Genomic DNA, 24,021 nt, shown 5'->3' with positions numbered 1-24,021 from the left:
GACTGTAAATGGGTGGATTGGCACAAAACTCCTCTCGAGCAGCCAGACCTGCCTCCTCTTTCAAACACCTCAGATAGGGGACTTCCCACTGAACAGAAAGAGAGATCCACAGGACACTGAAAATGTTTCACAGCCAATGAATTACTTTTGAAGTGTAGTCACTGTTGTTTTTTGTAAAAAGAAAGACTTGCATTTCTATAGTGCCTTTCACAACCTCAGGACGTCCCAAAGCGCTTTACAGCCAATTAAATACTTTTTTTTGAAGTGTAGTCACTGTTGAAATGTAGGAAATGTGGCAGCCAATTTGCGCACAGCAAGCTCCCACAAACAGCAAATAGATAATGACCAGGTAATCTGTTTTATTTTACTGATGTTGATTGCGGGATAAATATTGTCCAGGAAACTGAGGGTAACTCCCCTGCTCTTCTTTGAAATATTGTCACGGGATCTTTTATGTTCACCTGAGAGAGCAGACGGGGCCTCGGTTTAACATTTCATCTGAAAGACGGCACCTCCGACAGTGCAGCACTCCCTCAGTACTCCCTCAGTACTGCACTGGAGTGTCAGCCTAGATTTTTGAGCTCCAATCTCTGGCAAATGCGGCAGTCAATTTGTGCACAGCAAGGTCCCACCAACAGCAATGAGATAAATGACCAGATAATCAGTTTTTGGGTGGTGTTGATTTGGGATAAATGTTGCCCAGGACATTAGGAGAACTCTCCTGCTCTTCTTCGAATAGTGCCATGGGAACTGTTGGACATAGGATATGTCGACATGAAGGATACGTCAATAGGGTAAGATGAAGTAATTAGAGCGGGAGGAGGTTTGTGTGAAGCATAGACTGACTAGCCTGCTGCTGTGCTATGTAACTCTGACATCCACCGAGCAGACAGCTGAGGCCTCAGCTTAACATCTCATCAAACAGATGGGATCTCTGAGAGTGCCGCACTCCCTCAGTGCTGCACTCCCTCGGTGCCGCACTTCCTCGGCGCCGCACTCCCTCGGCACCGCACTCCCTCAGTGCCACACTCCCTCAGTGCCACACTCCCTCGGCGCCACACTCCCTCGGCGCCGCACTCCCTCGGTGCCGCACTCCCTCAGTGCCGCACTCCCTCAGTGCCACACTCCGACAGTGCCGCACTCTTTCAGCGTCTCACTCCCTCAGTGCCGCACTCCGACAGTGCCGCACTCCCTCAGCATCTCACTCCCTCAGTGCCGCACTCCCTCAGTGCTGCACTCCGACAGTGCCGCACTCCCTCAGCATCTCACTCCCTCAGTGCCGCACTCCCTCAGTGCTGCACTCCGACCGTGCCGCACTCCCTCAGTGCCACACTCCCTCAGTGCCGCACTCCCTCGGTGCCGCACTCAAACAGTGCCGCACTCCCTCAGCGTCTCACTCCCTCAGTGCCGCACTCCCTCAGCATCTCACTCCCTCAGTGCCGCACTCCCTCGGTGTCGCACTCCAACAGTGCCGCACTCCCTCAGCGTCTCACTCCCTCAGTGCCGCACTCCCTCGGTGCCGCACTCAAACAGTGCCGCACTCCCTCAGCGTCTCACTCCCTCAGTGCCGCACTCCCTCAGCATCTCACTCCCTCAGTGCCGCACTCCCTCGGTGCCGCACTCCAACAGTGCCGCACTCCCTCAGTGCCGCACTCCCTCGGTGCCGCACTCCAACAGTGCCGCACTCCCTCAGTGCCGCACTCCCTCGGTGCCGCACTCCCTCGGTGCCACACACCCTCGGTGCCACACTCCCTCAGTGCTGCACTCCGACAGTGCCGCACTCCCTCAGCACCGCACTCCCTCAGCGCCGCACTCCCTCAGTGCCGCACTCCCTCAGTGCCGCACTCCCTCAGTGCCGCACTCCGACAGTGCTGCACTCCCTCAGCGCCTCACTCCCTCAGTGCCGCACTCCCTCAGCGCTGCACTCCCTCAGCGCCGCACTCCCTCAGTGCCGCACTCCCTCGGTGCCGCACTCCAACAGTGCCGCACTCCCTCAGCGTCTCACTCCCTCAGTGCCGCACTCCAACAGTGCCGCACTCCCTCAGCATCTCACTCCCTCAGTGCCGCACTCCCTCAGTGCCGCACTCCCTCGGTGCCGCACTCCAACAGTGCCGCACTCCCTCAGCGTCTCACTCCCTCAGTGCCGCACTCCCTCTGTGCCGTACTCCCTCGGTGCCGCACTCCCTCGGTGCCGCACTCCCTCGGTGTCGCACTCCCTCGGTGCCAGCACTCCCTCGGTGCCGCACTCCGACAGTGCCGCACTCCCTCAGTGCCGCACTCCCTCGGTGCTGCACTCCCTCGGTGCCACACTCCCTCAATGCCGCACTCCCTCAGTGCCAGTAACTGTGCTGGGAGCAAAAAAAAATTACAGCAAGTAGCATGAAGGCCCATGGGATCCTAAGCACCTTCAGAAGCAAAAATTACAAATGAAGAAAAGCAGCTAAGATACTACAGCAAAACTCATCCTTTAACAACACCATCTCCTTTCCATAAGCTTCTTTAAATATCCCGGCATAGTAATTCAGGTGTGGGACAGGAGTCGTGTGGTCCGGGAGGGAGGAAGGGCCAGGGGTTGGGGCTGGTGAGGGGGTCAGATTCAGAGACAGGGGAGGTGGGGGGTTTGGGGGTTGGGGGAAGGATCGGGGGTCCAGAGAGGAACTTCTTCTAATTTTATTCTAAAAGTGTCACGGGATCGACGATGTCAATCCAAGCACGCAGGTGAAGCCTTGGTTTAGCAATTCATCAGAAGAAAGGTACCTCGGGCAATGAAGCACTTCCTCGGCACTGCAGCTCAAGCCCTGCAGTGGGGCTTGAACCCACGTTCTTCTGACTCAGAGGGGAGTGAAAGCCCCTTCCAACGGTGAAGAGACCACCGCGAGTTCGAGGGCCTGGCCTGATTTGAATTTGGTAGGCGAGCTGTGGATATCAAACAGGGGGCCTGATCAAGCTCGCTGCTCTTGGGCGTCAAGAATGTCAGTTGGGATGGCAGAGGCCCTGTGGGTCTCAGAGAGGGGGGACACGATGCCGGGGGTGGGTCTCAGAGCGAGGGGGACATGATGTCTAAGGGTGGGGGTGGGGGGCAGGCCGGCAGAGTTCCCGCAGATAGGGGCTTGGAGAGGGGGCCAGGCCAGGTCAGCAGTGGCCTGCAGTACTTTTGTGGAGCCAGGAGCAGGAGGAACATTCCTCAACTTTTAATATTTTTCTGGCCGTTTCCTGACCTGCCCGCCAGTACACGTGGGCGGAGACTCGAGTCACAAGCTCCACCCACATGTCCCTTAAAATTGCTACCAGGGTCCATTGGCTACAGAGGGGTATATTGTGACACTGTGCGACAGTGTACTTTGAAGACAATTGAAATAAAAATGGGGAGAATGTGAAACAAACGGCCAATTCGCCATCACCCAGTTTACACCATCTCACAAAATCGACATGTTCCGCAGGGAGTTGTTGGAGCACAGAATTCTATGCCACGAATGCCGGTGAGTCAGAGACCATTGCATCTTTTAAGAGTGGAATAGATAAACATTTGAAGCAGCGGAAGATAGAGGAGAAGACAAATCAGTTGGACGAGTATTAGACTGCTTTCGCAAAGAGCTGGCACAGACACGATGGGATGAATAGTCTCTTTCTGTGCTGTCGGGCTCTGTGATTCTGACTGACGGACAGTGCTGGGAGTAATTTCTACATAAAGTGCCCCCATACCAACTACAGAATAAAAGAGCTAAGGTTGATTGCACAAAGAAAACAGATGAGATTTGTACAGTTATTGATCTCATCAGTTTAATGTCTTTATCTTCTAGCTCACACAACCTTGGTCTAAAACTCTCTGTAGATATATTAAGCCTCCTGTCTCTCCCAGTGTGATTTCTGTACTCCCGCCATCAAACCACAAGCAATAAAGGAAATTATTTCATGACAGACTGTGTTTAATGCAAACATAATCAAGACTCTGAACATAAATGTGGCTCACCCCACTGCTGACAGTGTCAGTAAAGATCATTTGCCAGTTTGACAGGGGCAATGTAGAGTGAATTTTGATGGTTAAGGGGAAAAAAAGTCAATGTATTCCCAAAGTTAACAGCATTGAAAGGAGTTCAGGATCAAGTGGACAAAGCCATTAAACAATCATTCACTGCTGTCGTAGAATCATACAGCACAGAAGGAGGCCATTCGGCCCATCATGCCTGTACTGGCTCTTTGAAAGTGCTCTCCAATTAATCCCACTCCCCCGCTCTTTCCCAACTGAAAAGGTGTTTAAAGGTGGGAAGAGAGGAAGTGAGGCTGAAGGGATTAGAGAGCGAATTCCAGAGAGCAGGGAGGAGACAACTGAAACTAAGGCTACTGACAGTGCCCCACTCTCTGCGATCATTCCATGCCCCACTCTCTGGGATCATTCCATGCCCCACTCTCTGCGATCATTCCATGCCCCACTCTCTGGGATCATTCCATGCCCCACTCTCTGGGATCATTCCATGCCCCACTCTCTGCGATCATTCCATGCCCCACTCTCTGCGATCATTCCATGCCCCACTCTCTGCGATCATTCCATGCCCCACTCTCTGGGATCATTCCATGCCCCACTCTCTGCGATCATTCGATGCCCCACTCTCTGGGATCATTCCATGCCCCACTCTCTGCGATCATTCCATGCCCCACTCTCTGGGATCATTCCATGCCCCACTCTCTGCGATCATTCCATGCCCCAGTCTCTGCGATCATTCGATGCCCCACTCTCTGGGATCATTCCATGCCCCACTCTCTGCGATCATTCCATGCCCCACTCTCTGCGATCATTCCATGCCCCACTCTCTGGGATCATTCCATGCCCCACTCTCTGGGATCATTCCATGCCCCACTCTCTGCGATCATTCCATGCCCCACTCTCTGCGATCATTCCATGCCCCACTCTCTGGGATCATTCCATGCCCCACTCGCTGGAATCATTCCATGCCCCACTCTCTGCGATCATTCCATGCCCCAGACTCTGGGATCATTCTATGCCTCAGTCTCTGGGATCATTCCATGCCCCACCCTCTGGGATCATTCCGTGCCCCACTCTCTGCGATCATTCCATGCCCCACTCTCTGCGATCATTCCATGCCCCACTCTCTGGGATCATTCCATGCCCCACTCTCTGCGATCATTCCATGCCCCAGTCTCTGCGATCATTCCATGCCCCACACTCTGCGATCATTCCATGCCCCACTCTCTGCGATCATTCCATGCCCCACTCTCTGGGATCATTCCATGCCCCACCCTCTGGGATCATTCCATGCCCCAGTCTCTGCGATCATTCCATGCCCCACTCTCTGCGATCATTCCCTGCCCCAGTCTCTGGGATCATTCCATGCCCCACGCTCTGGGATCATTCCATGCCCCAGTCTCTGGGATCATTCCATGCCCCAGTCTCTGCGATCATTCCATGCCCCACTCTCTAGGATCATTCCGTGCCCCACTCTCTGGGATCATTCCATGCCCCACTCTCTGGGATCATTCCATGCCCCAGTCTCTGCGATCATTCCATGCCCCAGTCTCTGGGATCATTCCATGCCCCAGTCTCTGCGATCATTCCATGCCCCACTCTCTGGGATCATTCCATGCCCCAGTCTCTGGGATCATTCCATGCCCCAGTCTCTGCGATCATTCCATGCCCCACTCTCTGGGATCATTCCATGCCCCAGTCTCTGCGATCATTCCATGCCCCAGTCTCTGGGATCATTCCATGCCCCAGTCTCTGCGATCATTCCATGCCCCACTCTCTGGGATCATTCCATGCCCCAGTCTCTGCGATCATTCCATGCCCCAGCCTCTGGGATCATTCCATGCCCCAGTCTCTGCGATCATTCCCTGCCCCAGTCTCTGGGATCATTCCGTGCCCCAATCTCTGCGATCATTCCATGCCCCAGTCTCTGGGATCATTCCATGCCCCAGTCTCTGCGATCATTCCATGCCCCACCCTCTGGGATCATCCCATGCCCCACTCTCCGCGATCATTCCGTGCCCCAGTCTCTGGGATCATTCCATGCCCCACTCTCTCGGATCATTCCATGCCCCAGTCTCTGGGATCATTCCATGCCCCAATCTCTGTGATCATTCTGTGCCCCAGTCTCTGGGATCATTCCATGTCCCAGTCTCTGGGATCATTCCATGCCCCACTCTCTGGGATCATTCCATGCCCCACACTCTGGGATCATTCCATGCCCCACTCTCTGGGATCATTCCATGCCCCAGTCTCTGGGATAATTCCATGCCCCAGTCTCTGGAATCATTCCATGCCCCACTCTCTGGGATCATTCCATGCCCCAGTCTCTGGGATCATTCCATGCCCCAGTCTCTGGGATCATTCTGTGCCCCAGTCTCTGGGATCATTCCATGCCCCACTCTCTGCGATCATTCCATGCCCCAGTCTCTGGGATCATTCCATGCCCCAGTCTCTGGGATCATTCCATGCCCCAGTCTCTGCGATCATTCCATGCCCCACTCTCTGGGATCATTCCATGCCCCAGTCTCTGTGATCATTCCATGCCCCACTCTCTGCGATCATTCCATGCCCCACTCTCTGGGATCATTCCATGCCCCAGTCTCTGGGATCATTCCATGCCCCAGTCTCTGGGATCATTCCATGCCCCAGTCTCTGCGATCATTCCATGCCCCACCCTCTGGGATCATCCCATGCCCCACTCTCCGCGATCATTCCGTGCCCCAGTCTCTGGGATCATTCCATGCCCCACTCTCTGGGATCATTCCATGCCCCAGTCTCTGGGATCATTCCATGCCCCAATCTCTGGGATCATTCCGTGCCCCAGTCTCTGGGATCATTCCATGCCCCAGTCTCTGGGATCATTCCATGCCCCACTCTCTGGGATCATTCCATGCCCCACACTCTGGGATCATTCCATGCCCCACTCTCTGGGATCATTCCATGCCCCAGTCTCTGGGATAATTCCATGCCCCAGTCTCTGGAATCATTCCATGCCCCACTCTCTGGGATCATTCCATGCCCCAGTCTCTGGGATCATTCCATGCCCCAGTCTCTGGGATCATTCTGTGCCCCAGTCTCTAGGATCATTCCATGCCCCAGTCTCTGGGATCATTCCATGCCCCACTCTCTGCGATCATTCCATGCCCCAGTCTCTGGGATCATTCCATGCCCCAGTCTCTGGGATCATTCCATGCCCCAGTCTCTGCAATCATTCCATGCCCCACTCTCTGGGATCATTCCATGCCCCAGTCTCTGCGATCATTCCATGCCCCACTCTCTGCGATCATTCCATTCCCCAGTCTCTGGGATCATTCCATGCCCCACTCTCTGGGATCATTCCATGCCCCACTCTCTGCGATCATTCCGTGCCCCACTCTCTGAGATCATTCCGTGCCCCAGTCTCTGCGATCATTCCATGCCCCAGTCTGTGGGATCATTCCATGCCCCAGTCTCTGCGATCATTCCATGCCCCAGTCTCTGGGATCATTCCATGCCCCACTCTCTGGGATCATTCCATGCCTCAGTCTCTGGGATCATTCCATGCCCCAGTCTCTGGGATCATTCCATGCCCCACTCTCTGGGATAATTCCATGCCCCAGTCTCTGGAATCCTTCCATGCCCCACTCTCTGGGATCATTCCATGCCCCAGTCTCTGGGATCATTCCATGCCCCAGTCTCTGGGATCACTCTGTGCCCCAGTCTCTGGGATCATTCCATGCCCCAGTCTCTGGGATCATTCCATGCCCCAGTCTCTGCGATCATTCCATGCCCCAGTCTCTGGGATCATTCCATGCCCCACTCTCTGGGATCATTCCATGCCTCAGTCTCTGGGATCATTCCATGCCCCACTCTCTGGGATCATTCCATGCCCCAGTCTCTGGGATAATTCCATGCCCCAGTCTCTGGAATCCTTCCATGCCCCACTCTCTGGGATCATTCCATGCCCCAGTCTCTGGGATCATTCCATGCCCCAGTCTCTGGGATCACTCTGTGCCCCAGTCTCTGGGATCATTCCATGCCCCAGTCTCTGGGATCATTCCATGCCCCACTCTCTGCGATCATTCCATGCCCCAGTCTCTGGGATCATTCCATGCCCCAGTCTCTGGGATCATTCCATGCCCCAGTCTCTGCAATCATTCCATGCCCCACTCTCTGGGATCATTCCATGCCCCAGTCTCTGCGATCATTCCATGCCCCACTCTCTGCGATCATTCCATGCCCCAGTCTCTGGGATCATTCCATGCCCCAGTCTCTGGGATCATTCCATGCCCCAGTCTCTGGGATCATTCCATGCCCCACTCTCTGCGAGCATTCCATGCCCCACTCTCTGCGATCATTCCATGCCCCACTCGCTGGGATCATTCCATGCCCCACTCTCTGGGATCATTCCATGCCCCAGTCTCTGTGATCATTCCATGCCCCACTCTCTGCGATCATTCCATGCCCCAGTCTCTGGGATCATTCCATGCCCCAGTCTCTGGGATCATTCCATGCCCCAGTCTCTGGGATCATTCCATGCCCCACTCTCTGCGAGCATTCCATGCCCCACTCTCTGCGATCATTCCATGCCCCACTCGCTGGGATCATTCCATGCCCCACTCTCTGGGATCATTCCATGCCCCAGTCTCTGCGATCATTCCATGCCCCACTCTCTGCGATCATTCCATGCCCCAGTCTCTGGGATCATTCCATGCCCCAATCTCTGGGATCATTCCATGCCCCAGTCTCTGGGATCATTCTGTGCCCCAGTCTCTGGGATCATTCCATGCCCCAGTCTCTGGGATCATTCCATGCCCCACTCTCTGCGATCATTCCATGCCCCAGTCTCTGGGATCATTCCATGCCCCAGTCTCTGGGATCATTCCATGCCCCAGTCTCTGCAATCATTCCATGCCCCACTCTCTGGGATCATTCCATGCCCCAGTCTCTGGGATCATTCCATGCCCCACTCTCTGCGATCATTCCATGCCCCACTCTCTGCGATCATTCCATGCCCCAGTCTCTGGGATCATTCCATGCCCCAGTCTCTGGAATCATTCCATGCCCCAGTCTCTGGGATCATTCCATGCCCCACTCTCTGCGATCATTCTATGCCCTACTCTCTGCGATCATTCCATGCCCCACTCTCTGGGATCATTCCATGCCCCAGTCTCTGGGATCATTCCCTGCCCCAGTCTCTGGGATCATTCCGTGCCCCATGATGATGATCAGTTGTAGTGAGATTGGTTTAAGGATAAATATTCGTCACAACACTTGGCGAACTCCCCTGCTGCTCTTCTTCGAATAGTGCCACGGGATCTTTTGCATTCACCTGAGAGGGCAGACAGGGCCTCGGCTTAACATCTCACTTGCATTTATATAGCGCCTTTCACGACCTCAGGATGTCCAATGAAGTACTTTTGAAGTGTCGTCACTGTTGCAATGTAGTAAATGCTGCAACTAATTTATGCACAGCAAGGTCCCACAAACAGCAATGTGATAATGACCAGAATCTGTTTTATTTTAGTGGTGTTGATTGAGGGACAAGCACACTCTTCCCTACTCTTCTTTGAAATAGTACCATGGGACCTTTTACACCCACCTGAGGGAGCAGACAGGGCCTGGTTTAATGTCTCATCTGAAAGACAGCACCTCCAACAGTGCAGCACTCGGTCAGCACTGCACTGGAGTGTCAGCCTAGATTTTTGTGCTCAAGCCTGTTGGAGTGGGACTATGAACCCAGAGTGCTGCCCACTGAGCCACGGCCGACACTAGTGTCATTTGATGGGGGTGAAACTGATCTTCAGCAAAAGTGCAACACGGGTAATAGTGAATCAGCAGCCCGGCGTACACCCTGAGTTTCTGGTTCATTGATTTCAATTTTATTCCCTTTGATTCTAGGAGAAAATCCAGAGAGATAAAGAGAGAAAATATTAACGAAATTGCAGAAAAAGAGTGAGAGAGAGTGATGGCAAGGGAATAGAAGGGCAGGTCACTGTTGGAGCTTAACATTCAGGTCAGGGCCAAGGCAGACTGCTGGGCAGGAGTCCTGGCGGTGGGGCAGGGCTATGGGGTTTTCAGAGCCTGTGCGTTTTTTTGCCGTGTATTGACTTTGAAGAACACGCCCTCTTAAAAAGACATATTGAGGAGAGCGGCAAAGTCAGCCAGAGTCACATTCTCTTGTCGGCTGCCGCAGACACTCAGAGGTGAGAGATTATTGTGCCCAAGAGGTAAGTATCTGCAATGAGGCAGAGCACTAGCACGTTCAGACCCACATTACTGACTAACAGCGATATTCCCTCTGGCACTCATTACCACAGCTTTCTGGCTGGCGTGCTTTTGAGACTCTCACTCAGGAAGTTTGTGCTTTTCTGCTTTATTTGCACTTCCTTGTGTTTGATATGTTGCGTTTGATATTTTGACAAACGGTTGCCGGATATTGCTGTCGCTACCTTTTCCTCTGAGGCCTGTTTTTCAATCCGTCTCACGCTCTCCGAGTGTTCGCAGTTATTAATTGGTGTACTGACCTTCCTTCTGGAATATTGACAGCTTGCTTCCATTTTGCAGACAATCATGTTGGGCCACTGTTGTTCACCATTCACATAAACGATTGGAACTCGGGAATCGGAAAGTACAATTTCAAAACTTGCAGATGACACCAAATTGGGGGCATAGTTAATGCCGAGGAAGACTGTAATTGGAAAATGAATTTCAATGTAGATAACAGTGCATTTTGCCGGAGGAATAAGGAGGCCACATACTGCTTGGAAAATAAGAGTCTAAATGGGGTAGAGGAGCAAAGGGATCTAGGGTACAGATACACAAATCACTAAAAGTAGCAATGGAGGTTAATAAGGCCATAAAAAGCAAACAAAGCACTGGGGGTAGGTTAACCTTGTAGAGAACCTTGCTTAGGCCACGCTTGGAGTTTTTAAAAATTTGTTTATGGGATGTGGGCGTCGCTGGCAAGGTCAGCATTTATTGCCCATCCCTAATTGTCCTGGAGAAGGTGGTGGTGAGCCACCTTCTTGAACCACTGCAGTCCGTGTGGTGAAGGTGCTCCCACAGCGCTGTTAGGGAGGGAGTTTCAGGATTTTGACCCAGTGACGATGAAGGAACGGCCGATATACTTCTAAGTCAGGATGGTGTGTGACTTGGAGGGGAACTTGGAGGTGGTGGTGTTCCCATGCGCCTGCTGCCCTTGTCCTTCTAGGTGGAAGAGGTCACAGGTTTGGGAGGTGCTGCCAAAGAAGCCTTGGCGAGTTGCTGTACACACTGCAGCCACGGTACGCTGGTGGTGGAGGGAGTGAATGTTTAAGGTGGTAGATGGGGTGCCAATCAAATGGGCTGTTTTGTCCTGGATGGTGTTGAGCTTCTTGAGTGTTGTTGGAGCTGCACTCACCCAGGCAAGTGGGGAGTATTCCATCACACTCCTTACTTGTGCCTTGTAGATGGTGGAAAGGCTTTGGAGAGTCAAAGTGAGTCACTCGCCGTAGAATACCCAGCCTCTGACCTGCTCTTGTTGCCACAGTATTTATGTGGCTGGTCCAGTTAAGTTTCTGGTCAATGGTGACCCCCCAGGATGTTGATGGTGGGGGATTCAGTGATGGTAATGCCATTGAATGTCAAAGGGCGGTGGTTAGACTCTTGTTTGTTGGAGATAGTCATTGCCTGACACTTCTGTGGCGCGAATGTTACCTGCCACTTATCAGCCCAAGCCTGAACGTTGTCCAGGCCTTGTTGCATGTGGGCATGGACTGCTTCATGATCTGAGGAGTTGTGAATGGCACTGAACACTGTGCAGTCATCAGCAAACATCCCCATTTCTGACCTTATGTTGGAGGGAAGGTCATTGATGAAGCAGCTAAGATGGTTGGGCCTAGGACACTGCCCTGAGGAACTCCTGCAGCGATGTCCTGGGGCTGTGATGATTGACCTCCAACCACCACAACCATCTTCCTTTGTGCTAGGTGTGACTCCAGCCAGTGGAGAGTTTTCCTCTGATTCCCATTTACCTCAGTTTTACTAGGGCTCCTTGATGCCACACTCGGTCAAATGCTGCCTTGATGTCAAGGGCAGTCTCACTCTCCTCACCTCTGGAATTCAGCTCATTTGTCCATGTTTGGACCAAGCCTGTAATGAGGTTGGGAGCCAAGTGGTCTTGGCAGAACCCAAACTGGGCATCAGTGAGCAGGTTATTGGTGAGTAAGTGCTGCTTGATAGCACTGTCAATGACATCTTCCATCACTTTGCTGATGATTGAGAGTAGAGTGATGGGGCGGTAATTGGCCGGATTGGATTTGTCCAGCTTTTTGTGGACAGGGCATACCTGGGCAGTTTTCCACATTGTCGGATAGTTGCCAGTGTTGTAGCTGTACTGGAACAGCTTGGCTAGAGGCGCAGCTAGTTCTGGAGCACAAGTCTTCAGCACGATAGCCGGGATGTTGTCGGGGCCCATAGCCTTTGCTGTATCCAGTGCACTCAGCCGTTTCTTGATATCACATGGAGTGAATCGAATTGTCTGAAGACTGGCTTCTGTGATGGTGGGGACCTCAGGAGGAGGCCGATATGTATCATCCACTCAGCACTTCTGGCTGAAGATGGTTGCAAACGCTTCAGCCTTGTCTTTTGCACTCACGTGCTAGGCTCCACCATCATTGAGAATGGGGATATTCATGGAGCCTCCTCCTCCCGTTAGTTGTTTAATGGTCCACCACCATTCACGACTGGATATGGCAGGACTGCAGAGCTTTGATCTGATCCGTTGATTGTGGGATTTCTTAGCCCTGTCTATAGCATGCTGCTTCCGCTTTTTAGCGTGCATGTAGTCCTGTGTTGCAGCTTCTCCAGGTTGGCACCTCATTTTTAGGTACGCCTGGTGCTGCTCCTGGCATGCTCTTCTATACTTCTTATAGAACCAGGGTTGGTCCCCTGGCTTGATGGTAATGGTAGAGTGAGGGATATGCTGGGCCATGAGGTTACAGATTGTGGTGGAATGCAATTCTGCTGCTCTTGATGGCCCACAGTGCTTCATGGATGCCCAGTTTTGAGCTGCTAGATCTGTTCTGAATCTATCCCATTTAGCACGGTGGAGGGTGTCCTCAGTGTGAAGACATGACTTTGTCTCCACAATGACTGTGCGGTGGTCACTGCTACCAATGCTGTCATGGACAGATGCATTTGCGACAGGTAGTTTGGTGAGGACGAGGTCAAGTAGGTTTTTCGCTTGTGTTGGTTCTCTCACCACCTGTCGCAGGTCCAGACTGGCAGCTATGTCCTTCAGGACTCGGCCAGCTCGGTCAGTAGTGGCGCTACCGAGCCACTCTTGGTGATGGGCATTGAAGTCCCCCACCCAGAGTACATTCTGTGCCCTTGCTACTCTCAGTGCTTCTTCCAAGTGGTGTTCAACATGGAGGAGTACTGATTCATCAGCTGAGGGAGAGCGGTAGGTGGTAATCAGCAGGAGGTTTCCTTGCCCATGCTTGACCTTCATGGGGTCAATGTTGAGGACTCCCAGGGCTACTCCTTCCCAACTGTACACCACTGTGCCGCCACCCTTGGTGGGTCTATCCTGCCGGTGGGACAGGACATACCCAGGGATGGTGATAGAGGAGTTTGGGACATTGGCTGAAAGGTATGATTCTGTGAGTATGACTATGTCAGGCTGTTGCTTGACTAGTCTGTGGGACAGCTCTCCCAATTTTGGCACAAGTCCCCAGATGTTGTAGAGGAAGACTTTGCAGGGTTGACTGGGCTGGGTGTGCTGTTGCCGTGTCCGTAGCTGATGCAGGGTGGTCCATCCGGTTTCATTCTTATTATTTTGTTTCATAGCGGTTTGTTACAACTGAGTGGCTTGCTAGGCCATTTCAGAGGGGTAGTTAAAAGTCAACCACATTGCTGTGGGTCTGGAGTCACATATAGGCCAGACCGGGTAAGGACGGTAGATTTCCTTCCCTAAAGGACATTAGTGAACCAGATGAGTTTTTACGACAATCTGATAGTTTCATGGTCACCATTACTGATACAGGTTAAGCGTCCAAAATCCGGATTTCCGGAATCCTGAATGTTCCGGAATCCAGACTCCAGGGCGATTGGTGGCAAGGTCGTCCGGAATCCGCAAAATGTTCCAGAATCCGGTACCCCGGATTTTGGACGCTCAACCTGTACTTCAAAAAGCCGTTAACTTTTGTTGTCTTTTTTTGAAAAATCCTATGAAAAATGCGAGCGATGCAATAAAACTTTAGTGTCGTGTTTTATCCTCCTTAATCTGCACAGCTCCACTAAGTGTTCCCGCCAGGCTGCAGCCACGGCACCACGCCGCCCTGGTGGCCTAGTGTGGGCCATCGGAATGCTCTGCAGAGCTTGCAGCGCCCCTCCCCTTTAACAGAAGGGGAGGGGCGGAGAAACGCGTCAGCGCCACGCGGAGCGGCCCAGGCATTTCCGGACTTGGAACGTGTTTCTGATGTCCGAGGTCCGGCAACGCCCCAAGCCTAGGTGGCAATATTTCTGGAATTCGGACATCAGAAACATGTTCCGAAGTCCGGAAAAACACGAAAATCAGAGGGATCAGCATAGAAATCACAGGATGAGGTAGATGGAATATTTCTGTGGGCAGATCAATATTAGCCAAATGTAATGCAGACAAATGTAATATACTGCACACAGGAAGAAAGACTCAGCAACACGCGTACTCCCTGAGTGATGCTGAAATAGCTCTGGATCAAGCTCAAAGAGATCTAGGAGCTGTTAGTCAAACCAATGCAGAGCAGTTATCATCAAAGCCAATGGAATGTTGTAATACATGGCCAAAACAGTACAAGGCAGAGGAAGCCATGATCGAACTGTACAGGGCTCTGGTCAGACTGCACTTTCAGTATTGTCAGAAGGTTGTGGGTTCAAGTCCCACTCCAGAGACTTGAGCACAAAAATCTAGGCTGTCACTCCCAGTGAGTTACTGAGGGAGTGCTGCACTGTCAGAGATGCCGTCTTTCCGATGAGATGTTAAACCAAGGCCCCGTCTGCTCTCTCAGGTGGATATAAAAGATCCCATGGCACTATTTCAAAGAGCTGGGGAGATGTCCACGGTGTCCTGGACAATATTTATCCCTCAATCAACATCACTAAAAAAACAGATTATCTGATCATTATCACATTGCTGTTTGTGGGAGCTTTCTGTGCACAAATTGGTTGCCGCGTTTCCCATATTACAACAGTGACTACACTCCAAAAGCACTTCATTGACTGTAAAGTGCTTTGAGACGTCCTGAGGTTGTGAAAGGTGCTATAGAAATGCAAGTCTATCTTTTTTCATTATGGCCAGTTCTGGTCGCCGAGAATATAAGCTGGGGTGACCATAAGTCCCCGATTTCTGGGGACAGCCCCCAGATGAGGTACTGTGTCCCCAGGCAAGCAATGTCCATGGAAGAGTCCCCAGTTAACGAAACTCGTCCCCGAAGTGCACCCCTGGCAGTGAGTGTCCCCCTGGTCAGTGAGTGTACCCCCTAGGCAGTGAGTGTCCCCCTGGGCAGTGAGTGCCCCCCCTGGGCAGTGAGTGTCCCCCTGGGCAGTGAGTGTCCCCCCCGGGCAGTGAGTGTATCCCCTGGGCAGTGAGTGTACCCCCTGGGCAGTGAGTGTACCCCTGGGCAGTGTGTGAACCCCCCGGGCAGTGAGTGTATCCTCTGGGCAGTGAGTGTCCCCCCCGGGCAGTGAGTGTCCCCCCTGGGCAGTGAGTGTCCCCCCTGGGCAGTGAGTGTACCCCCCTGGGCAGTGAGTGTCCCACCTGGGCAGTGAGTGCCCCCCCTGGGCAGTGAGTGTACCCCTGGGCAGTGAGTATCCCCCCCAGGCAGTGAGTGTCCCCCCCTGGGCAGTGTGTGTACCCCCTGGGCAGTGAGTGTCCCCCCAGGCAGTGAGTGTCCCCTCTGGGCACTGAGTGTCGCCCCTGGGCAGTGAGTGTCCCCCCGGGGCAGTGAGTGTCCCCCCTGGGCAGTGAGTGTCCCCCCTGGGCAGTGAGTGTATCCCTGGGCAGTGAGTGTCCCCCCCGGGCAGTGAGTGTCGCCCCTGGGCAGTGAGTGTCGCCCCTGGGCAGTGAGTGTCCCCCTGGGCAGTGAGTGTCCCCCCTGGGCAGTGAGTGTACCCCTGGGCAGTGAGTGTCCCCCCCGGGCAGTGAGTGTCGCCCCTGGGCAGTGAGTGTCCCCCCTGGGCAGTGAGTGTACCCCCTGGGCAGTGAGTGTCGCCCCTGGGCAGTGAGTGTCCCTCCTGGGCAGTGAGTGCCCCCCCGGGCAGTGAGTGTCCCCCTGGGCAGTGAGTGTACCCCCCTGGGCAGTGAGTGTACCCCCCTGGGCAGTGAGTGTCCCCCCGGGGCAGTGAGTGTCCCCCTGGGCAGTGAGTGTCCCCCTGGGCAGTGAGTGTCGCCCCTGGGCAGTGAGTGTCCCCCTTGGGCAGTGAGTGTCCCCCCTGGGCAGTGAGTGTACCCCCTGGGCAGTGAGTGTCCCCCCCGTGGCAGTGAGTGTCCCCCCCGGGCAGTGAGTGTCCCCCCCGGGCAGTGAGTGTCCCTCCTGGGCAGTGAGTGTACATTCCTGGGCAGTGAGTGTACCCCCTGGGCAATGAATGTCCCCCCTGGGCAGTGAGTGTACCCCCCGGGCAGTGAGTGCTGCCCCTGGGCAGTGAGTGTCGATCAAGGACTAATTAATAGAAAGAACTGTAACCAAATTGTATTAACTTTTGTAGACAACTGATGTGATCTTTTTTTTCCCACACTTAGACACGACAAACACGTACCACTCTTTAACCTATCATAGTAAAAGATCAAACTTAACATGAAATCCTTATATATTTCGACCTGGAATATCCAAGGTCTACGCTCTTCACTGCGAGAAGTGAAAAGTAGGACCCCAGAGATCATTTTACAGGAAACTTGGTATAAAGGAAAAGGACACACTGGCTGTCCCCAAGGGTACACTGAGCTGGTGGTCCCCTCCAATAAATTACCAAGTGTAACCCAAGGCAGAGACTCGGGAGGCATACTGATCTGGTTTAAAACAGAACTTAAGAATTACATCAAATTTATAAAAAAGGGCGAAAACCATATGTGGCTCAAACTTGAGAGGGAGATTATCTCAAACACCCAAGATGTTTACATTTGCGCACTTTATATCCCTCCAATCGATTCCCCGTACTTTAAAGAGGACACCTTCTCCAACATGGAGGGGGAAATTATCCAATACCAGGCCCAGGGGAACGTGTTGATCTGTGGGGACCTCAATTCAAGAACGGGCGAAGAACCAGACTTCACCAATAATCAGGGAAACAATTACGTTTTCGGGAATAACCACTTTGACATCCCTTCCCTTCCATACAGGCATAACTGCGACAAGCAGTCAAATACCAACGGAAAACAGCTACTACAGCTCTGTCGAAACCTGGGTCTGTACATTGTCAATGGTAGGTTCATAGGAGACCTCCTAGGAAGATCGACCTATTGCTCACCTCTTGGCTGCAGCACAGTAGACTATATGATTACAGACTTAGACCCATCCTCTTTCAGAGCATTCACAGTCAAACCACAAACAACACTGTCAGATCACAGTCAAATTACTATGTTCCTCAAAAAGACAGAAACAAACAACATAGAAACACAACCCAGTAAACTGTACAACACCAAAAAATCGTACAGATGGGCCAAAAACGACACGGAAAAATACCAGAAAACAATTAGCAATGCATCAACTCAAGCTCTCTTAGACACCTTTCTGGATAACATATACACTCACAATAAAGAAGGCGTAAACCGGGCAGTTAGTAAACTAAACAATATTTTTGATAATTTGGCAACAAATGCAAACTTGAAAGCTCGCAACAACAAACCCAAAACAAAAAACTATGAAAAATGGTTTGACCGAGATTGCCATAACATGAGGAAAAAACTTAGAAAAATATCAAACCAAAAACACAGACATCCAGAAAACGAGGAACTACGCCTTACTTATTGTCAGACACTAACACAATACAGAAACACACTCAGAACCAAAAAAGAGCAATATATTAAGAATACACTCAGCTCCATGGAGGAATCCATAGATTCCAATTGTTTCTGGGAAAACTTGAAAACACTACACAAAAAACAACACGACGATTTGGCCATTCAAAATGGGGACACATGGGTAAACCACTTTGAAAAATTATACCAGAAAAACACACTAAGACCAGAGCAACACCAAATATGCAAAAAACTGGAAAAGCTAGAAATGGCCATAAAAGATAACCAAAACCCGCTGGACGCCATAATAACAGAAAAAGAACTTCTTGAAAAACTCAAGGACCTGCGACCAGGAAAAGCCTGCGGGACAGACGGCATACTAAACGAGATGATTAAACACACAGACAACAAAATGAAACTGGCTATCCTAAAACTCTTCAACTTGGTTCTGAGTGTCGGTTATTTCCCTGATATCTGGAACAAAGGACTCATAACGCCCATATACAAAAGTGGGGACAAAATCGACCCAAACAACTATCGAGGCATCTGTGTAAACAGTAACCTGGGGAAGGTATTCTGTAGCATCATAAACAAAAGACTTATAAACTTCCTTGAGGAGCACAATGTCTTGAGTAAAAGCCAAATTGGATTCCTGCCAAACTATAGAACATCCGATCATATCTTCACCCTACAGACCCTAATTGACAAACACGTTCACCATAACAAAAGCAAAATCTACGCATGCTTTGTAGATTTCCAGAAGGCTTTCGACTCCATCTGGCATGACGGTTTATTCCTGAAACTTATCGAAAGTGGGGTAGGAGGGAAAACATATGATGTAATTAAATCAATGTATACAAACAACAAATGTGCAGTTAAAATTGGAGACAAACAAACAAAATACTTCCCACAGGGGCGGGGGGTGACGCAGGGCTCGCCAATCTCACCGACACTCTTTAATATTTACATAAATGGATTGGCAAAACTACTTGAACAATCTACAGCACCCGGCCTCACCCTATATGAATCCAAGGTTAAATTCCTCCTCTATGCAGACGACCTGGTTCTGCTGTCACCTACTAAAGAGGGGCTACAGCAAAACCTGGACCTGCTGGAGTCGTACTGCCAGACTTGGGCCCTGACAATAAATCCCCAAAAAACCAAAGTCCTTGTGTTCCAGCAAAGATCCAAACATCAGGGACCCAAAATAAATTTCACAGTAGGAACAACCAAAATTGAACAAACCACTAACTACACATACTTGGGCTTAAAAATCAGTTCTACGGGAAACTTCAAACTGGCTGTGAATGAACTGAAAGAGAAAGCAAGAAGGGCTTTCTATGCCATCAAAAAATCAATCCAAATAGAAATCCCAATTAGCATTTGGCTCAAAATTTTCAAATCAGTAATTGAACCAATTGCACTCTATGGCAGTGAGGTATGGGGACCGCTAACTCAACAAGAATTTGCAAAATGGGACAAACACCCAATTGAGATCCTACATGCAGAATTCTGTAAAAGTATCCTCCGGACTCAAAGGAAAACAGTAAACAATGCATGCAGGGCGGAACTAGGCCAATATCCATTAATAATCACTATCCAAAAAAGAGCCACCAAATTTTGGAATCACCTACAAATGAGCAATCCCCAATGCTATCACTACGACGCCCTGAAATGCCAAGAGCTGACCATAAAGAAGAATACCCTCAGTCAACTAGTCCTGGGACTCAGTGAAGTAACTACTAACAATACTAACAATAACCAGCCCCAGGACAGTGACAGGGTAACACAAAGAATTCGACCCAACACAATCGTCGCTAAGCAAAAGGAAAAATATCTGACATATTGGGCAGAAACAACAAAAACCCAAAGCAAACTCAATTGCTACTTGGCCCTAAACAGACAATACAACATAGCTGATTACCTGACCATGGTAAAGGATAACAAACTGAGAAGAACCTTGACAAGGTACAGACTTAGCGAACATAGCCTAGCGATCGAAAAAGGCAGACACAGGCAGACCAGGCTGCCAAGAGAGGACAGGATATGCTCGCACTGCAGTCAGGGAGTGGTGGAGACAGAGATGCACTTCCTCACAGCTTGTGGAAAATATCAGGGCATCAGGGAGAATTTCTACCAAAGATTCTCACAAATATGCCCTGATTTCAGAAATCTGAATGACAACCAAAAACTCCCATTCCTACTGGGAGAGGAGAGAAGCTGTATAACACTGGCGGCACGCTATGTTACAGCTTGCCATGAACAGAGAGCCAACCAGTAAACTAAGAAAAGAATATATATAAACAATGCGAATGTATATTTATACACTCAGGGATATACCTGTTTATACACTGTATGAATAGAACTGCGTTTATGTGGTAAACCATAAATGTATTTTGATGCTTTGGCAACATAAGATGTAACTTATCATGCCAATAAAGCGATTTGAATTGTGAATTGTGAATTGTGAGTGTCCCTCCTGGGCAGTGAGTGTACATTCCTGGGCAGTGAGTGTACCCCCCGGGCAGTGAGTGTACCCCCTGGGCAATGAATGTCCCCCCTGGGCAGTGAGTGTACCCCCCGGGCAGTGAGTGTACCCCCCGGGCAGTGAGTGTACCCCCCGGGCAGTGAGTATACCCCCCGGGCAGTGAGTGCTGCCCCTGGGCAGTGAGTGTCCCCCTGGGCAGTGAGTGTCCCCCTGGGCAGTGAGTGTCCCCCCTGAGCAGTGAGTGTCCCCCTGGGCAGTGAGTGTCCCCCCTGAGCAGTGAGTGTCCCCCTGGGCAGTGAGTGTCCCCCCTGAGCAGTGAGTGTCCCCCTGGGCAGTGAGTGTCCCCCCTGAGCAGTGAGTGTCCCCCCTGGGCAGTGAGTGTACCCCCCGGGCAGTGTGTGTCCCCCTGAGCAGTGAGTGTCCCCCTGGGCAGTGAGTGTCCCCCCTGGGCAGTGTGTGTCCCCCTGGGCAGTGAGTGTACCCCCTGGGCAGTGAGTGTACCCCCCGGGCAGTGTGTGTCCCCCTGAGCAGTGAGTGTCCCCCTGGGCAGTGAGTGTCCCCCCTGAGCAGTGAGTGTCCCCCCCAGGCAGTGAGTGTCCCCCCCTGGGCAGTGAGTGTCCCCCTGGGCAGTGAGTGTCCCCCCTGAGCAGTGAGTGTCCCCCCTGAGCAGTGAGTGTCCCCCCTGGGCAGTGAGTGTCCCCCTGGGCAGTGAGTGACCCCCCTGAGCAGTGAGTGTCCCCCCTGAGCAGTGAGTGTCCCCCCTGGGCAGTGAGTGTCCCCCTGGGCAGTGAGTGTCCCCCCTGGGCAGTGAGTGTCCCCCCTGGGCAGTGAGTGTCCCCCCTGGGCAGTGAGTGTCCCCCCTGGGCAGTGAGTGTCCCCCCTGGGCAGTGAGTGTCCCCCTGAGCAGTGAGTGTCCCCCTGGGCAGTGAGTATCCCCCCTGGGCAGTGAGTGTCCCTCCTGGGCAGTGAGTGTACCCTCCGGGCAGTGAGTGTCCCCCTGAGCAGTGAGTGTCCCCCTCGGCAGTGAGTGGCCCCCCTGGGCAGTGAGTGTACCCTCCGGGCAGTGAGTGTCCCCCTGGGCAGTGAGTGTCCCCCTGAGCAGTGAGTGTCCCCCTGGGCAGTGAGTGTCCCCCTGGGCAGTGAGTGTCCCCCCTGGGCAGTGAGTGTCCCCCCTGGGCAGTGAGTGTCCCCCCTGGCCTGTCAGTTTGCGGCTCTAACGATTAATGAAACAACAACTTGTACAATGGGCAGAGTGACTCGCTGAGCATGCGCGATCGGGCGGTCTTACTGCGCACGTGCCGGTTGTTGTTTCTGAGGCTCAGGCTAGGCTCGTGCTGCTGGATTGTCGGCACCAGAAGTGCCTGGGAGCACAGCAACTGGGGCGGGCGTGGGAGCGGCTGCAGGGGAGGGCCCGGTCACAGTCACCGGGGGAGGGGGGCTAATCCTAGACACAGTGGTGGGGGGGGCAGGTGAGACCTCAGTCACTGGGGGGCGGGGTCAGGTGTGACCTCAGTCACTGGGGGAGGGGTCAGGTGTGACCTCAGTCACTGGGGGAGGGGTCAGGGTTGACCTCAGTCACTGGGGGAGGGGTCAGGGGTGACCTCAGTCACTGGGGGGGGGTCAGGTGTGACCTCAGTCACTGGGGGAGGGGTCAGGGGTGACCTCAGTCACTGGGGGAGGGGTCAGGTGTGACCTCCGTCACTGGGGGAGGGGTCAGGTGTGACCTCAGTCACTGGGGGAGGGGTCAGGTGTGACCTCAGTCACTGGGGGAGGGGTCAGGTGTGACCTCAGTCACTGGGGGAGGAGGGGTCAGGTGTCTAAATGCACTTCAATCGTGTGACATCACATTCCCGTAATCATATGCACATCTGTTTTGCATTTGTAGTGTATTTGTGTGCTGTGATTATCTGCACAAACACCTTTGTGGCCTTCTGCGTATGTGCACGGTATCCCAGAGCAGCGCATACGCACCTGATCCCCTTCTGCGCATGCGCTCTGTTTACTGAAGCCGCACATGCGCAGGACCCAACAGTTGTGGCCCGCACCATGGGCCACACTTTCCGTGGCTCCGTGAGGAGAAAGTCAGGGGATCCATTGGAGGCCGGGTAAGCAGGGGGGGTCAAAGAGAGAGGATCAAAAGGCGAGAGAGAGAGGGAATCGGAGAGGAGAGAGAGAGAGGGAGGGGGAGGAAGAGAGGATCGAAGGGGGGAGAGGAGGAAGAGAGGATCGAAGGGGGAGAGGGGGAGAGAGAGGGAGGGGAGAGGGGAGGGGAGAGAGATTCGGGGGACAGAGAGAGGAGGGGAGAGAGAGAGGGAGAGTGGATTGAAGGGAAAGGATCGAAGGGGGAAGAGAGGATCGGAGGGAAGGGGAGAGGAGGTCAGGAACTTGTGGGGGGGAGAAGGTCAGGAACTTGGTGGGGGGGTTTAAAGAGCACGGAGAGCTCAGTGGGGATGGGGGAAGAACATGATCCAGGTCTAAGAGGGGGGGGAAATGAGAGCGAGAATGTGATCCAGATGGTAAGATGGATCACGTTCTTCCAACCCCACCCCCTTTACACCCGCACCACGTTCTCCCTCTCCTCCCCCAAGACCTGGTTGATTTCTCGGAAAGCTCGGTACGTGTGCGGCAAGTGACATCATTGGACTGGACAAAATCCGGAAGTCACAACACTGTCACTATTCACTTCAAATCTGTTAACAATCCGTGACCCACACACAATGTTCCCATCTATGCGGGGGGGGCGGCGGGGGTTGTATGGTCAGGAACTTGTTGGGGGGAGAAGGGCCGGAACCTGGGTTGGGGGGGGAAGTCAGAAACGGGGGGAAGGTCAGGAACTTGTTGGCGAGGGACTGGAACCTGTTTGGGGGGTGGGAGAAGGTCTTTACCCGTGAGCTTGAGCCCTGTCTGTTCTATGTGAGCTCTGTTCTGTCTGGAGCCTGGCAGTCAGAATGGCTCGAATTACACTTTGCAAAGTATTTGATTACATAGGCAGGCAGGATCGAATTACACATTCACTGCCTCCAAGGGGACCAATCAGAAATCTGGTGTTAGAAATAAACGCGACCGTATTTGTGCAACTGTTAAAATATAGGCTGCTAAAAAGGTTTGCCTCGCTACACTGCGCTACTTTTTCTGTCCTGGCTACCTTGCTGTGCTCCCACCCTGTATGTCCTCAGATTCAGTTTAGAAAATATGGTCACCCTAATATAAGGGAGACCTTCAAACACTGGATGCAATGCAGAGAAGAGCCACAAGTCTGGCCCTTAGTGTTAAGGCCTAATTATGAGGAAAGACTGGAGACACTTGTGCTTTTCAACCTGGGAAGGAGGTGATCTTAGAAACATAGAATGGTTACAGCACAGAAGGAGGCCATTCAGCCCGTCGAGCCATGCCAGCTCTCTGAGAGAGCACTTCAGCTAGTCCCACTCCCCCGCCCTTTCCCCGTAGCCCAGCAAATTTTGTTCCTTCAGATACTTAACCAATTCCCTTTTGAACGCCATGATTGAGTCTGCCTCCACCACCCTTTCAGGCAGTGCATTCCAGGTCCGAACCACTCGCTGCGTAAAAATGTTTTTCCTCATGTCGCCTTTGGTTCTT

General features: G+C 52.4%; 1 protein-coding gene across 1 annotated transcript; it reads left to right on the top strand.

Moving 5' to 3' along the window:
- The first annotated feature begins 925 nt into the window (after positions 1-925).
- Positions 926-2,378, top strand: LOC147100157 (uncharacterized). Its single transcript, XM_085968971.1, has 3 exons — positions 926-1,564; positions 1,630-1,836; positions 2,046-2,378. Exons 1-3 carry the CDS (start codon positions 926-928, stop codon positions 2,376-2,378), a joined length of 1,179 nt encoding a protein of 392 aa, XP_085825097.1.
- Positions 2,379-24,021: the final 21,643 nt, after the last annotated feature.

This window comes from Somniosus microcephalus, chromosome 27 (assembly GCF_052327205.1).
Source record: "Somniosus microcephalus isolate GS21.2 chromosome 27, FLI_Smic_1.0, whole genome shotgun sequence".
Taxonomy (NCBI): Eukaryota; Metazoa; Chordata; class Chondrichthyes; order Squaliformes; family Somniosidae; genus Somniosus; species Somniosus microcephalus.
Note: the sequence above shows the minus strand (reverse complement) of the source record. Positions and strands in the feature narration are given on the sequence as shown.